General features: G+C 43.0%; 1 protein-coding gene across 1 annotated transcript in view; it reads right to left on the reverse strand.

The window, feature by feature from the left end:
- The window catches only part of pde4dip (phosphodiesterase 4D interacting protein), a 545,686-nt gene that overhangs the window by 186,568 nt on the left and 343,557 nt on the right, over positions 1-15,561 (reverse strand). The window contains exon 9 of the mRNA XM_078561344.1: positions 177-230. Within this exon, the coding sequence (XP_078417470.1) occupies positions 177-230 (54 nt within the window). The remainder of the gene's footprint in view (positions 1-176; positions 231-15,561) is intronic.

Raw genomic sequence — 15,561 nt, forward strand, 5'->3', positions numbered from 1 at the left:
AATAATGTAGAGTTACGGAGCTCAGCAGAGATAATATTAAATCTGGCATCACCAGAGCCAGTGAACACAATCAACTCCAGTGGAGGTGTGAATACAGTGAAACTGGTAAAGTGGAACAAAAACAAGGCACACAGTCACTGACATGGAACACTTGATATAAAGGAATTTACACCTACCTGCATTTCCTGTTGGGTCCGCAATTTTTCTCTGCCCAGTTCATCTTGCAAATCCTAGCAACACAGAGAAAACTGATTGTTTACTGTGGGGCAGAACATGCCATTATGCTGCTACTCTGGGTAATTCCCCAGAAATTCTCCATTTTGCACTTGGCCCAGGAGTGCAGGCGATAGAATTTCTGCCTCTAACTCATACATGCTTAAAACTTGCAGTGGCCTATCTTGTACTTGGTTCTCCCTGTCAGTGGCATTCTCAAATGAAAACAGTACCTTCTCCAGTGTTTCAAATTCAATGACCCACATTGCATTGGTCAGAACAAATATGTTCCCAGAAAGAAAAAAAAAGTGATACTCCCAAATGTAGACGGCCACCACGCCATCCCCCATCCCCTCCTAGATATCGATGTAAACAGAGAGTAGGATAGGGCATAAAAGAGTCAGATACCGAGAGCCTAAGGCAGTATTGCAGGAAGCCTCAAAGGGCATAGAAAATTCAGGGATAACATTGAAAGGAAATAAGGAGAGTAAAGAAAGGGCATAAAAAACATCAGCAAGTAAAAATCAAAGAAATCCCAGATGTTTTATAAAATACATAAACAACAAGAGAATAAAGAAAGAGGGACGACAAGAGACCAAAAAAGAAAGTTGTTTATGGAGGCATAATTCTTAATGACTACTTTGCATCTAAAGATGCAGATATTGTAACTAAAGAGGAGTGTGAAATACTGTATAGTACAAGGGGTCTAGCATCTTTGAAAGTAGATAAATGACCAGGATCAGATGAAATGCATCCCAGACTGCTAAGAGAAGCAAGGGAGGAAATAATGTCTATGGCCACAGCCATGTTGCTGGAGGAGTGCTAACATTGTGCTATTGTTTAAAAAGGAAGGAATGGATAGACCAAGTGATTACAGGTCAGTCAGCTTAACCTCAGTGGACAAATTATTGGAAATATTTCTGAGATATATCATCATTTAGAAAGGCACAAATTAATCAAGACAGTCAGCACTGACGTGTTAAGGGAAGGTTTTGTCTGGCTAACTTGATTGAGGTTTTTGAGGAAGTAACAAACAGGGTCAATGAGGGAATGTGTAGTCTATGTGGAGTTTAACAAGACTTTTGACAAAGTCCCATGTGGCAGACTGGTCAGAAAAAAGTAAGAGCCCATGGATTCAAGGGCAAACAGAAAGTTGGCTCAGTAGCAGAAAGCAAATGGTAAAAATGGGCGTTTTTGTGGCTGGAAATCTTCCAGTGGGGTCCTGCAGGGCTCAGTACCCAATCTCTTGCTTTTCGTGTTATGTATCAATGATTTAGGTTTATAGGGCAGGATTAAGTCGTTTTCAGATGATACAAAAATTGATTGTCTAGTTGATAGTGAGGAAGAAAGCTGTAGATTGCAGGAAGGTATCAATAGACTGAACAGATAGGCAGAAAAGTGGCAAATGGTATTCCATCCAGAGAAGTGTGAGGTAATACTTTTCAGTAGGGCAAACAAGGTGAGGGAATAAATAATAAGTGATAGGATACAAAGAAGTGTAGAGGGACAGAGGGACCTTGGAGTGCCTGATAGACAAAACACATGAAGATAGCAGGTGTTACAGGTGGGTTAAGGTGGTGGGATAACTTCTCATCTTTTTCTTCACCTCTCGACTAACTGCAACCAGATATATTTTCAGAAGGAGTGTTTTAAACCTTTTGAGTATTGTGACTTTAAAGAGTAGGCATGAACAGGCTTTCGGGTAAGTTTAAATCAAAAGAAAGGATAAACATTTATTTACACAACACCTGAAAAGTAAACACAATGAAACATCCACTCCCTCAAACACACAGACACACAAGAAAAGATGAGTTCTAGAGATGAGACATGCACTTAGATTACTAACAGGTTAACAAGAAACAAGTCATTTGTTCTTAAACGGTCCTTTAAGATGAAAAGTATTGCAGGCCTAAAGGATTCTCTCTTTATTCTTTGAAGACAAATGGAGTTAGAAGTTTCTGGGTTTTCATACAAAATTGTGGCCGAGTTTCTGCAGAGAATAAGTATATTCTTGCAGGTGAAAACGAATTAGCCCCTTTCTGCCTGAGATGACTATCTTTTAGAGGGTGGGCTATTTTCTCCTCTGCTGCGTGTGATCCTCTGTGCTACAGGTCCCAGAATTGTCCACAGAATGGATTGGAGCCAAGGTGATTGGGAGGGGTGGGGGTGGGAGGTACATGGGATGATTCATATCCCATCAACATATCAGTTATTATTAGCTCACTAAAAGGCCTTATTTGACATTCCATCCTCAAGGTGCCGACAGGTCTGGTAGCCATTGTCTTTTGAATCTCTTCCATTGAAATGGCAAAGGGCAGTCAATTTGCACCTGGAAAACCTATTTGCATTTTTAAGTAACTTCCTAGTAATTTTGTTTCTCTGCCTAGAAACCACAAACAGAAGTTACTTGACTTTCTGGAAGTCATTTTGGGAGTGTACAGTGTCCATTACTCCACGTTGCTAAGTCCAGTGCCCAATTATCTTTACAGGCATGATGTGACCATCACATCTCCCCAAGAAAAAGGGAGAAAATGAAGTTCCTTTGTATTTCATTTTTTATGTTACATCACACAGAATAAAAAGAAAGGCAAAACACAATAGTAACCATTCATACACAGTCATTCGCGTGTATTCCTTAAAGTCATGGTCATTAACCTTCTACAACTTGTTATATTCACTAGTATTAGATTCCGGATGAGCCCCGAATCTGTTACAGACGGGGAGAGATGGTGGGATAACTTTTCCTCTTTTTACCTCACCTTGCAGCTGACTGCAACAAGATGTATTTTGAGAAGGAGTGTTTTAAACCCTCTGAGTGTTGTAACTTTAAAGAATAGGCATGAACAAGCTTTCTGGTAAATTTAACTCAAAAGAAAGGATAAATGTTTATTTACATGTCACATAGGACAGGTAAATATGGTGGTTAAGGAGGCATATGGGATACTTTCCTTTGGTAGCCAAGGCATAGAAATAAGAGCAGGGAGGTTATGCTAAAACTGTATGAAGCACTAGTTTGGTCATGGCTAGATTACTGTGTATGGTTCTGGTCACTACATTAGAAGAAGGATGTGATTTACTAGAGATGGTGCAGAGGACGTTTATGAGGATGTTGCCAGGAATGGAGAATTTTAGCTATGAGGATAGGCCGTAGTTGTTTTCTTGGAACAAGGGAGGTTGAGGGGAGATTCAATTGAGATGTACAAAATTTTGTGGAGCCTAGATAGAGTGGTTAGGAAAAATCTATTTCCGTAAACAGTGAGGTCAATAACCAAAGGACATAGATTTTAAAAACATAGCAGAAAGATTGGTGGGGTGTTGAGGAGAATGTTTTTCACCCAGAGGGTGGTGGGGTTCTGGAACTAAATGCCTGAAAGGGTGGTAGAGGCAGAAACCCTTATTGCATTTAAAATAAAACACTTGGATATGCACTTGAGGTGCTGTAACCTACAGGGTTTCTTGTGAATTGCTGCTGGATTAGCTGGCCTCTTGTGCTGTGGTGCTAAACATACAGAGCCAGCTCTATGCGTCTATACATATTGAGCTTTGTGGAAGCTTTCTGCATTGGCCTCCACCAAGCTTATGGAGATTTGTGCCAAATAATAACAATAAAAAAAAAAATCAGGTTGAGCAGAGCACATGGAGGTTGTTATGGTGTCATCGTCTGATCATCAGGGAGAAAGGGTATCAGACTGCAGCAGTTTCCCTGTACTTAAAGCCCTGCGTGTGAGTGCCACCAGTTTTCAGCCTGTTACTGTACAGCATATCAAACAGAGCCGAATTACCCGTCTGAGAGGGAGAGAATGTCTCACTTCATCCAAGAGTGGCTGGTCTTGGAGAAGCTTGTAACGGGAACTGATGTGCCCTATTCCACGTGGAACTGGCAAAGTAATGAGAAACAGAGTAAAACTAAACGATGAGACATAATAAAAGAAATCCTGCACATTTTTTCCTGATTGTTACCACAAAATATAGTGAACATCCGACAACAAAGACACTGAGTAATATTTTACATGATTATTCTCAACTGGCACTTCCTGTCATAAGTTTAAGGAGAGGTTTATTGAGCAATGCGTTGTAGATTTGGTAACATAGAAATTATCATGTCATTTACTCCATTAGTGCATCTATCATAGAGCTCTGCCTAATGGGAATGCAAAGCAAGAACTGAAGCTTGGAGATTAGCATATTCTATTCATGAAGGCAAGTGGGGTAATTTTTGACTTTGTGCGATAGTCACTTCAATGGCAATAAAGAAGGTTGGGAAAATATAAAACAGAGCTGCCAACTCACCTGTTTTACACTCTCACACAAAGTCAAGATGTACATCAGTTGTCTGTATCAAGCTGATGCAGGCCCAGATTCCAGTGAGGATGATAACAAGTAACTGCAACAGGACAGATACACTAGCAGACATGTGGCAGGTGAAATTCAATACAAAGAAGTGTGAGGTGATGCATTTTGGCAGAAGGGATAGAGAGAAGAAATATAGACTTAATGGTACAGTTTAAAGAGTGTGCAGGGACAGAGGAGATCTGGGGATACATGTGCATAGATTTTGGAATGTGTAGGGCATATTGAGAGAGTAGTTAGCAAAGCATATGGGATGTTGAGCTTCATAAATAGAAGTCTGAATACAAAAGTGGAAAGATATGCTTTCTCAGGCTCTGACTGGATTACAACTAGAGTATTGCAAACACTTTAGGAAGGTCTGTGAGGGTCCATGAGAGGGTGCAGAGGAGATTTAGCAGAATGATTCCAGGGATGAGGGATTTTAGTTGCAAGGTTAGGTTGGAATGCTGGGGTTGGTATCCTTGGAGCAAAGTAGATTTATAGGAGGCCTGATGGAGATGTACAAGATTATGACAGGTTTAGATAAGGTAGACAAAGAAAATCTGTTCCCATTAGTTGATGGTACAAAGGCTAGGGGAGGCAGATTTAAGGTTTTGAGCAAGAGATGTGGTGATGTGAGGAAGAACTGTTTTATGCAGGAAGTGGTAATGACAAGGAACTCATTGCCTACAAGCTTGGTGAAAGCAGAGACGTTCATTGCTTTCAAAAGGAAATTAAATTGGCACTTCAGGGAAATAAACTTGCAGGGCTACAGAGACAGAGCGGGAGAATAGGACTGACTGGATTGTTCTAAAGAGAGCTGGCTTGGACTGGATGGGCCAAATGGTTTCCTTCTGTGCTATAATGACTCTATGGGAAGAATATTGCCGTCAGTGTACAGGGGTGGGCCAATGCTTGCTTCAGCTACTCTTTTCCTTTTTATATACTTTAGAAGATTTAACTATCTGTTTTTATATTTCTTACCAGTTTCTCTTATACTCCAATTTCTCCCTCTATTGTTTTTATAAGTTATTCTTTGTTGGTTTCTAAAAATTGTTACCGACAGGGGAGAGATAAGGATGAACATATATTTTTCACAACACCCAAAATGTAATCACAAGAGGCACCCATTCCTCATACACACATAGAAACACAGAAACATAGGGCAGAATTTTGCCCTCGGATGGCGTGTGGGCCCCACCGGCTCGGCAGCGGGTGGACAGCCAACCCCTGCCACTGAAACGGGGCTCGCCGCCATTTTGGGTGGGCGGGCCAATTAAGGCCCGCCCAGCGGCTTGCCCGACAGGAAGAGCTATGCGCTTCCTGTGCGGGGGCGGGTGTGGGGGGGGTGGGGGGTGGGGCAGGGATTCCCTATCTGTCAAAGTGCGCGCAAAAGAGCACAGGCAAAGTCCTGTCTCAGGGAGATTCGTGACAGGTAAGTAAAGTCTAAAAATAGATAAATTTTGAAATTATTAACATGTCCCCCTCATGTGACAATGTCACATGAGATGGGACATGTTAATAATAAACACATAAAATTTATTAAATGCTTAAAAAACGGACATGAAACTTCATCGCGCCATGAATAATCTGGAGTCCGCTGGGGCTCCTGACCTGCCCGCCAGCCTTAAGACGGGCAGGTCTTTAATTACCTTAATGAGCCTGTCAATGGCCTCAATCCCTAAAAATTTAAAGGGACCGGGATGACATCGGGGATTCCTCCCGACATCATCCCGTGTCAGTTTCCCCTCGGCGAGCGGGCCCCACCCCCAAATCGCTGAGAGGAAAATCCTTGCCATAGAAAATAGGAGCAGGTGTAGGCCATTCGGCCCTTCAAGCCTGCTCTGCCATTTATTATGATCATGGCTGATCCTCCAACTCAATAGCCTGCTCCCGCTTTCTCCCCATACCCTTTGATCCCTTTCACCCCAAGAGCTGTATTCACTACTTCTTGAAAACATACAATGTTTTGGCCTCAACTACTTTCTGTGGTAGTGAATTCCACAGGCTCACCACTCTCTGGGTGAAGAAATTTCTCCTCATCTCAGTCCTAAATGGTCTACCCCGTATCCTCAGACTGTGACCCTTAGTTTTGGACTCCCCCACCATTGGGAATATCCTTCCTGCACCCGCCCTGTCTAGTCCTGTTAGGATTTTATAGATTTCTATGAGATCCCCTCTCATTCTTCTGAACTCCAGCGAATATAATCCTAACCGACTCAATCTCTCCTTTTATGTCAGTCCCGCCATCCCAGGAGTCAGTCTGGTAAACCTTCGCTGCACTCCCTCTATGGCAAGACCATCCTTCCTCAGATAAGGAGAACAAAACTGCACACAATATTCCAAGTGTGGTCTCACCAAGGCCCTGTATAATTACAGCAAGACATCCCTGCTCCTGTACACGAATCCTCTTGCTATGATGGCCAACATACCATTTGCCTTCTTTACCACCTGCTGCACCTGCTTGCTTAAGACACACACACATGAAAAGATGGGGCAGGATTTTTCTCTCATGGGGCGGGTGTATGCCCGACCCGAACGAGCGTAAAATGATGCGCGATGATGTCGGGTGAGCATCCCGACATCATTGTGCACTCGCGCAATATTTCACTCGGTAGGCGCACACAGGAGTTGGCAGCGCACCCGCCGACAATTAAGCGGCCTATTAAGGCCCTTAATCAATTAATTGACTGGAATTTTTTGCTGCCTGTCCAACCGTTCGATTGGCAGACAAGCGAAAAGGCCAGGTGGCTTTTTCATTTTTGGTGTAACCTCAACCATGGGTGGAATGAGGTTTCGACCAGTGATTAGAAAAAAATAAAACCTTTTAACGCTCATATTTAACATGTCCCTGCTCATGTGACAGTCACATGAGGGGCATGTTTTCAACATTTTTAATATCTTTATTTTGATTGTTAAAAATCTTTAGCCTCCGGCGGCAGCTCTGTGCCTCAGGGAACTTTTACTGCATGCATCCGTGAGCTTCCATGGTCACGCTCCTCCCGCACCCCACCCCCCCCCCCCACCCCACCCTCCCTCACCCCGTTGCAGGGCACGTTTCACACTGGCTGGTTGTTAATTGGCCAGCCAGTGTGAAATTGCGGTCAGAGCCTGATCGTCGGTGGCAGTCGGCTTCGTGACCGCTCCTGGGCCCACCCACCGCGCCTGCCCAACGAGGGCAAAATTCAGCCCATGATTTCTAAAGATATAATGTGCACTTAGATTACTTAAGGGGTCAAAAAAAGTCACTCCAATTATCAGTCCTTAAGATGGAAGTTGAAATGTTGCAGGCCTGAAGGATTCTCTCTTAGTTCACTGAAGACAAAGGAGGATGGAATTTTTTTACTTTTCCAGTTAATGTTGTGGTCAGTGAAGATATCTATTTCTGCAGGTAAAATGAATTTGCCCCACTTCTCTGCCTGAGAGGGCTTTTTGAGGCAGGGTTCTTCCTTTTTCTGTGGTCTTTGTGCAGACAGCCTGCTTTGGGCTATTCTTGGAATGTTAAGATAACTGCTATTTCAAGCCAGTTTCTGTCTTGTGACCACATAATCAATACTCCAGTTATCTACATAAATGATTCGATGGTATTAGCCATCATCACACAATGGGGAATGAATGATAGCCATTTGCACCTTCTTCACATCCAACTTTGTGGAGTTTCAAGCTTGCAGACACCAAGTCCAGGGTGACCATTGTATTTCAGTTTCTCTAAACATCCAGACAATAGTAGTTGTTAACTCCACGAGTGATATGTTGCATTCTGGTGTTTCTTTAATGGAAGGTCCCCCAAAAGATCATCTTTACTTTAATGACTTTCCAGAGACATGTCCAGGCATGAGTTAGTCCCTGTCTGTATAGAAAGCACAAAAAGGTCACCTGGTCCTCCAAAGTCCATTTTGTCAAAGTAAATTGTCCACATTCTATGCTTCTTTAAAATGTAAAAATGTCCATTGTTTTTGTAGGGTCACAGGGGCAAAAGACACGAGTGTAACAAATTTTCCCAATCTTCTGGCCTATCACTAAACTTTCCAGTATTATACATCTTTTCTTTCAATTTAATACCATTCTTAACTTCCTTAGTTTGCCACAAATGGTGTATCCTTATCATACAGTCTTTCTTTCTCAATGGAATATATCTTTGTTGAGAATTATGAAATCTCTCCTTAAATGTCTGCCAAAGCTTAACCTGTTTTCCCATTCTACTTTCGCCAACTCTGTCTTCATACCCTTGTAATTGCCCTAATTTAATTTTACGGCACCAGTTTCAGACCCAAATTTCTCACCCTCAAATTGAATGTGAAATGTGAATGTCATGATCATTCTTACCTAGAGGATCCTTTACTATGAGGTAATTTATTAATCCTGTCTCATTACACATTACCAGGTCTAAAATAGTTGGCTCTCTGGTTAGTTCCAGAATGTATTGTTCTAAGAACTTGTCCCGAATACACTCTATGAACTCTCATGTTTACTTCTGTATATCCTTAAAAGCTACCATTATTCCTTGATTTATATTCTGTCCTACAATGTAGTTACGGTCAGGGGAGCTGATAAACCACTCCCACCATTGACTTCTTTCCTTTGCTATTTCTTATTTCCACCCAAACTGATTCCACATCTTGATCTTCCGAACCAAGATCATTTCATACTACTGTACTGATCTCATCCTTGATTAACAGAGCAATCCTACCTCCTTTTCCTTTCTTCCTGTCCTTCTGAAATGTGAAATACCCGTGAATATCCAGAATCTAGCCGTGGACGCTTTGTATCCATGTCTCTTTAATGGATATTATATCATACTCATTTATTTCTATTTGTGTTAGCAATTCATCCATTTGTTATAAATGCTGTATGCATTCAGATAATGAGACTTTAATTCTTTATTTTTACAATTTGTCTGTGCTCTGACGTTTATTTGCTGGTGCATGTTTATGTTTGTATGCTCCGCCCCTTCCTGTAATGCTCAGATTATCTTTATCTGCATTGCTACCCTGCACTATTGCCTAGTCCTTCTCTTTAATTTTCCAAATCTCCTCTCACATGAACTCTCTCCCTCCTCCCTGCCAAACTATTTAGGTTTAAAGCAAGCTCATCCAACATTTTTTGTGTGGGGACCCACATTTCCAAGGGGTTGATGAGCAGGTTAGATACATGAATTTCAAAGAAAAAGGTTGAGTGTGAAGAAAAGAAACAACTTGCTAAGCAAAAATAAAGCAATATCAAAGCAATAAATTGATAATTTAAAACAGGTTAACTAATAAAAATGACCATTAGAGTGTAAGAAGTTGAGAGTGTGTGTGTCCAGCTCACTCCTTGGGGTGCTTCCTCACTCACCTTCACCCACTGAGAGAGCGGGTGAGAGTTGGTGTGTGGGAATGAGGGTGACCAAGACTCCTGAGACTGGGAGTGAGCCAGACACACATTCACTGCCTCTCTCTCTCTCTTTCTCTCTCATACACACATACACACACACGCGCTCTCTCTCCTCTCTCTCTCTCACATGCACACGTACACACACAAATGCACGCACACACACACGGTCTCTCTCCTTCTCTTTCTCTCTCACACATGCACACACACACACAATCTCTCCCTCCCACACACACTCACTATCCCCCTCTCTCTCTCTCATACACACACACTCACACACACTGTTTCTCTCCCCCTCTCAGATATACACACTCACTCTCTCTCACACACTAACTCACTGACTCTCTCCCTCTGTCTCACACACAAACACACACACACTCTCTCTCTCACAGACACCCCCAGCAGTGACTCCCTTCACCCCCAAACTGGGCTCCACGGCCTCTCCCCCCACCTCCTTGGCCCTGCAGCCCATCTCTCCCTGGGCCCCGCAGCACCTTCTCTTCACGGGACCCACAGCAAATTCTCTCTTTTCTTTCCCCCCTGAAATCCCCTCTCTCCCCAGCACACTTACTGCCACTGGGAATTGCTGCTCATCCAATCAGCGACTGTTTCTCTCCCAAATTTGCTGCTGATAGGCCTGTGACTGGCGGAGCAGTCCTCTACCGAATCTTCAACTCCACTTTCCTGTCTTACTGGCATTTTGGACAGTGGATCCGGGAGCCACAATCCTGCCTGCGGGCCGTGGGTTGGACAAGCCTGGTTTAAAACCCCTCATTAGATGATTTGCCAGTGCACAATTCAGGTGAAGGCCATTCCCACAGCACAGTGCCCTCTTTTCCCAATACTGGTGCCAGTGCCCATGAATTGAAACCCATTTCTCCCACACAATTTTTCAGCCATGAATTCAACTCTCTGATCTTATTTACCCGATGCCAATTTGCTCATGGCTCAGGTAGCAATCCAGAGATTATTACCTTTCTGGTTCTGCTTTTTAATTTAGTCCCGAACTGCTCATACTCCCTGAGCAGAACCTCTTTCTTAGTCCTGCCTATGACATTGGCATCCATGTGGACCACAACAACTGGATCCTTCCCCTTCTACTCCAAGATCCTCTCCAACCCTGAGGAAATGTCCATAACCCTTGCACCAGGCAGAAAACATAGCTTTCAAGATTCTCACTCTCAGCTGCGGGTAACAGTCTATCCCCCTAGCTATACTGTCCCCTACGACTACTACATTTCTTTTTGCACCCCGAACTTAAATGGCCACCTGCATTATAGTGTTGTTGTCAGTTTGTTCATCCTCCCTGCAGTTCCTGCTCTCGTCAACACAAGCTGCTAAAACCTCAAACCTATGGAACAATTGCATGGGCTGAGGCTGTTAAATTGCTACCTTTTGGATCCCTAAACCTGCCTCCCTTACAGTCACACCCTCCTGTCCCTGACCACAAACCAAGTCTAAAGTACCTAGCCTAAGGGGTGTGACTGCCTCCTGGAACAAACTGTCCAGGTAACTCTCGCTCCCACACCCCTCAATGCAGTGCAATGTCTAAAGCTTGGACCCCAGCACATCAACTCAGGGGCAAAGCTTCTTGAGCTGCAGATACTTACTGCAGATGTGTTTGCCATAGATCACACAGGTATCCACATGCTTTAGCTGCGACACATCATCTGCCCTGCGAGCTTGATTTTTTTTTGTACTTAACTACTTATGTTTCAAGTTTAGAATATCACTGAATGACTATCCATTGTTATATTATGGAATTTAACTAGTTACACTCTAAATTTTATATAATACCTAAATCTCCCCAGTATCAGTTTAAACTACTGCCCCAGTTTAGAGGGAAAAATAAATAAAATTCACCAATTATCTACATGCACACCTATTGATGCCTCTGGACTTCAGCTCTCAAATCTCATTGTCCCCAGCTCCCTCTCTTGAACCACCTCTTTTTTTGTAAAAGGCCAGAACAGCAGCTCCTCTGCCATTTACCAAATTCCTGGATTTAAGCATTCGGTCTCACTTCACCCAGTCTTCAGCTGCACTTTCATGCTACTTACTTCATGCGTTTGCTAAACTCCCGGTATTTGTGGGGGTGGGAATGGGACCGGGTTGGGATTTGCGCAAGCGCGTTTCACAGAGGCAACTGCCTCCACTCATGTCTAATTTTGGTGACCCAGGTGTGTGAAAAACAACATGCACAGGTTAGACCTGGTAGGACAGGTCTGAACTTTGTGGAGTCCTTTGGAGAGATAGGGCATACCCTTTTGAAGAGGTCGGACCATTTTTGATATGGTCCTGGGATACCTTTGTGGAAGGTCAGGTGTGCCTTGGGGGAGGTAAGGTGCCCTTTGGGGTTGTTAAAATTAAACATGAATGTGTGTAAATACTGCATAAAATCTTCTGGTTGGCGTGCGGGGGCGGGCCCCGCTTGCCGATGCGTAAAATGACACGCGGTGACATCGGGCGTGCGTCCCGTCGTCACTGCGTGTCATTCTGATCTTCAGTTCGGTGGTCATGCACCAGAGTCGGCTGCGCACCCGCCGAATTGTCCAAGGCCTATTAAGGCCATTTAAATAGTAATTGAAATGATTAACAGGGCTGCCCATCCAACCTTAAGGTTGGCGGGCAGGCGAAGAGCCCAGGCGGCCTTCGCATTTTTCATGGAACCTCATCCACAGGCAGAGTTAGGTTTCATAAAGGGTTTATAAATTTAATAAAAATGTTTATTAAAATTCAGTGACATGTCCCAGCTCTTGTGACACTGTCACATGAGGGGACGTGTCTGATTAATTTTTTTTCCTTTATTTCAATTTTTCATACCTAAATTAGTCTCCCTGAGGCAGCTCCAGGCCCCAACTTTCCCTTTTCCCCTCGCCCACACAGGGAGCACTCAGTGCTTCTGGGTGCGCGTCATGTTGCGCAGGCCTTAATTGGCTTGCCCACGTAAAATGGCGGCACACAGCCGATCGTGGGCGCCAACTGGCTGCATGCCTGCCTGCCCCTGCTCCCACTCAGCGCCCCCCTGATGGGGAGAAAATTCTCCCCATTATCTGTCAGGCTCATTGGAACTGTCAATAGTCTCAAAATGAACCGTCAGAAGCAACTGTCAAAAATGACAAAATGAACTGTCAAAAGTGTCAAAATAAACAATCAAAGGTAATTGTCAAGCTATCCAAGGCATATAAAACTACTGCCCTTTAAATCTTTGAAAAAAATGTCTGATGTGTTTAAAAAAAGCATTGCTAGCTATTTCATTTGTTAGTTGACATAAGCCTGGTGGCTACAATTACTGGATTAATGCTGCATGACTGATTTCACACCTCTCCATTATCACAGTATGGTGCCTTCTATTTCACAGTTTGATTGACAGCTTCAATTGATTATAGACTCTTTGAAGTGGGACTATGAATTCCATTTTATTTTATAAGGAATTAAGCCCTTTAATGAAATGTTTATTTTTATATAGGATTAAGTACTTGAATGAAATGTTTGTTTTTATATGGATGTAGTTGAAGGAATGTAAATGTAGTGAATGGGTTTTTGTGAACCAGCATGCTTATTTAAAAAATAACTTAGAACTTTATTTTATTTTATGTCAGCATGGGTCCTGAGGTCTGCCCATGTTTTATACTGGGTGAGTTGGCATGGTAGGTGTAAGGCAAAGAGTGATGGGTGGGGAGCATGTGTTAGCACCAAGTTGGCATAGGGGCTATAAAGGGCCATGGGGGTGGGAAGAAGAGCATAGGTTGGCATCGAGGGTATGAGAGTTATGGAGTCATGGGTGGAGGGGCATAGGCTGGCATGGAGGGTATGAGGGACCATGGGTAATGGATAGGGGGGCATATGTTGGTATGGAGTGTATGAGTGTCCATGGGGGTGGATAGAGTACATGTTGGCATGGAGGATATGAGGGATTGGGGGTAGGTAGAGAGGCATAGTTTGGCATGGATTGTATGAGGGGCTATGGAGGGCACGAGGTGACATGGGTTGGCATGGAGACTGTGTGGGAGTGAGGGGTTGTGAGGGGTGAGGGTTGGAGGGCTTTTTTTTGTTTTATTGCTTTTTTTAACATCTTGGCCACGAATGCCTTCTGCCCAGCCCACCTTCAGACCCATAGCCTCCATAGTCATTCAGGGGGGTAGTGGGCCTGACTCCCAGAGAACCCCGCCACCCCGGAACGAAAATCTGACCTTCCAAGGCACCTTCTCCAGGGTCAGGTTTGCAGAGCTGCAAAAGTCCTGACTCTGCACACCTGACCTGAGCAAAATTCCAGGCCTTAAGTTCCAATGAGATGAGTCAGTCACTGCTGAATAGGGAACTGTTTCAAACTAGTTATCTAATTAACTACCCTGCAGGTGTGTCTAGGCAGGGACCTAGTTTATTGCTGACTAAAACTGAAAGAAACTACAATTTACTGTTACAGTTAAGCTAAATACAAACTTGACTAGATTTTAGAAAGAGATCAATCCTTAAAACTCCTTCACTTCCTGGATTTAAGCACTTAGTCTCCAGCTGCACCTTCATGTGACGACCTCACCCTGACCTGCTTATTGCAATAGACCCATTGCTTTTCTTGGGCCTTTTATAGATGTTCCCTTGATATAGGAGTGATTGTTTCCATCCTTTCCCACATTTTCAGGATGTGTTCCACCACATTTCAAGATGGGCTATTCTGTTACATTCTTCTCTAAAAGTATCTAGAAGTCCATGAAGTTGTCTCCTATGCAGAAGCTCAAAGTGAAAACCCTGTGGAACTTCTCAAATTGCAACACTACAAGGCATCTTAGTCCACTACTTGCTCTAATATATTTTTCCAAAGTTTTATTGAAATGCTCTAACAACTCATCTGTTGGGGGATAATATACTGCGGTTCATAAAATCTTAAACAACAAACGTAGACCTTTCATTAGTTTGCAGAGAAACAAAGTTTCCTAACCTTTCTAAGTATCTTTTGGAATTTTAACCCTGGAAAAGCTTTACCAATTTAATGATAATGTTTTTGGATGAATGTTTCATCAGGTAATAGCCTCTAGACAACTGGTCACATATTGACTATCCCTTGACAAACTTTGCAAAGACTCCACTAGGTCTGTAGCAATTCATTCAAAGGGTGTATTGATTACAGTTTGGAGGGGTTTGAGAGGGGTGCTGGGCTAACAGAACATAGAGATTAGGGTTATGTCCTACTAATTGATACTCCTCACAGAAAATATAAAGCACTAACATTTCTTTATAATAGCACCCAGCCAAAAAAATATTGTTGATCTCAGCCTTTCACAGAGTGCCTAAATTCCATTCCTAACATTACATGCACCATGCTGAAGCAGGCCAAGGACCCTGTGGCAATTAGACATGCAGACTAGATCTTGAAACAAGTGAGGTTTATTCATCTTCGTGGTGTCTTTACTTGCAGCACTGAACAAGTCAGTGATAATTATCACTTTCCCAAATACCTCTTTTCCCGCTGAATTGTTTCCCCTCTCCAAGTGAACCATTTCCTTGCCTTTTGTTCTTATAGGCTGGTGTCATTCCTAATTAAAAGCAATTAAGGCCAATAATTTCTAAAAGCTATATTGCATTTTATACAACTACTTAAAGTTGCATTCCTATCTTGGACACAGAGCTCTCATTATCATGTGACTAAAT

This window comes from Cetorhinus maximus, chromosome 17, assembly GCF_964194155.1.
Source record: "Cetorhinus maximus chromosome 17, sCetMax3.hap1.1, whole genome shotgun sequence".
NCBI classification, from domain to species: Eukaryota; Metazoa; Chordata; class Chondrichthyes; order Lamniformes; family Cetorhinidae; genus Cetorhinus; species Cetorhinus maximus.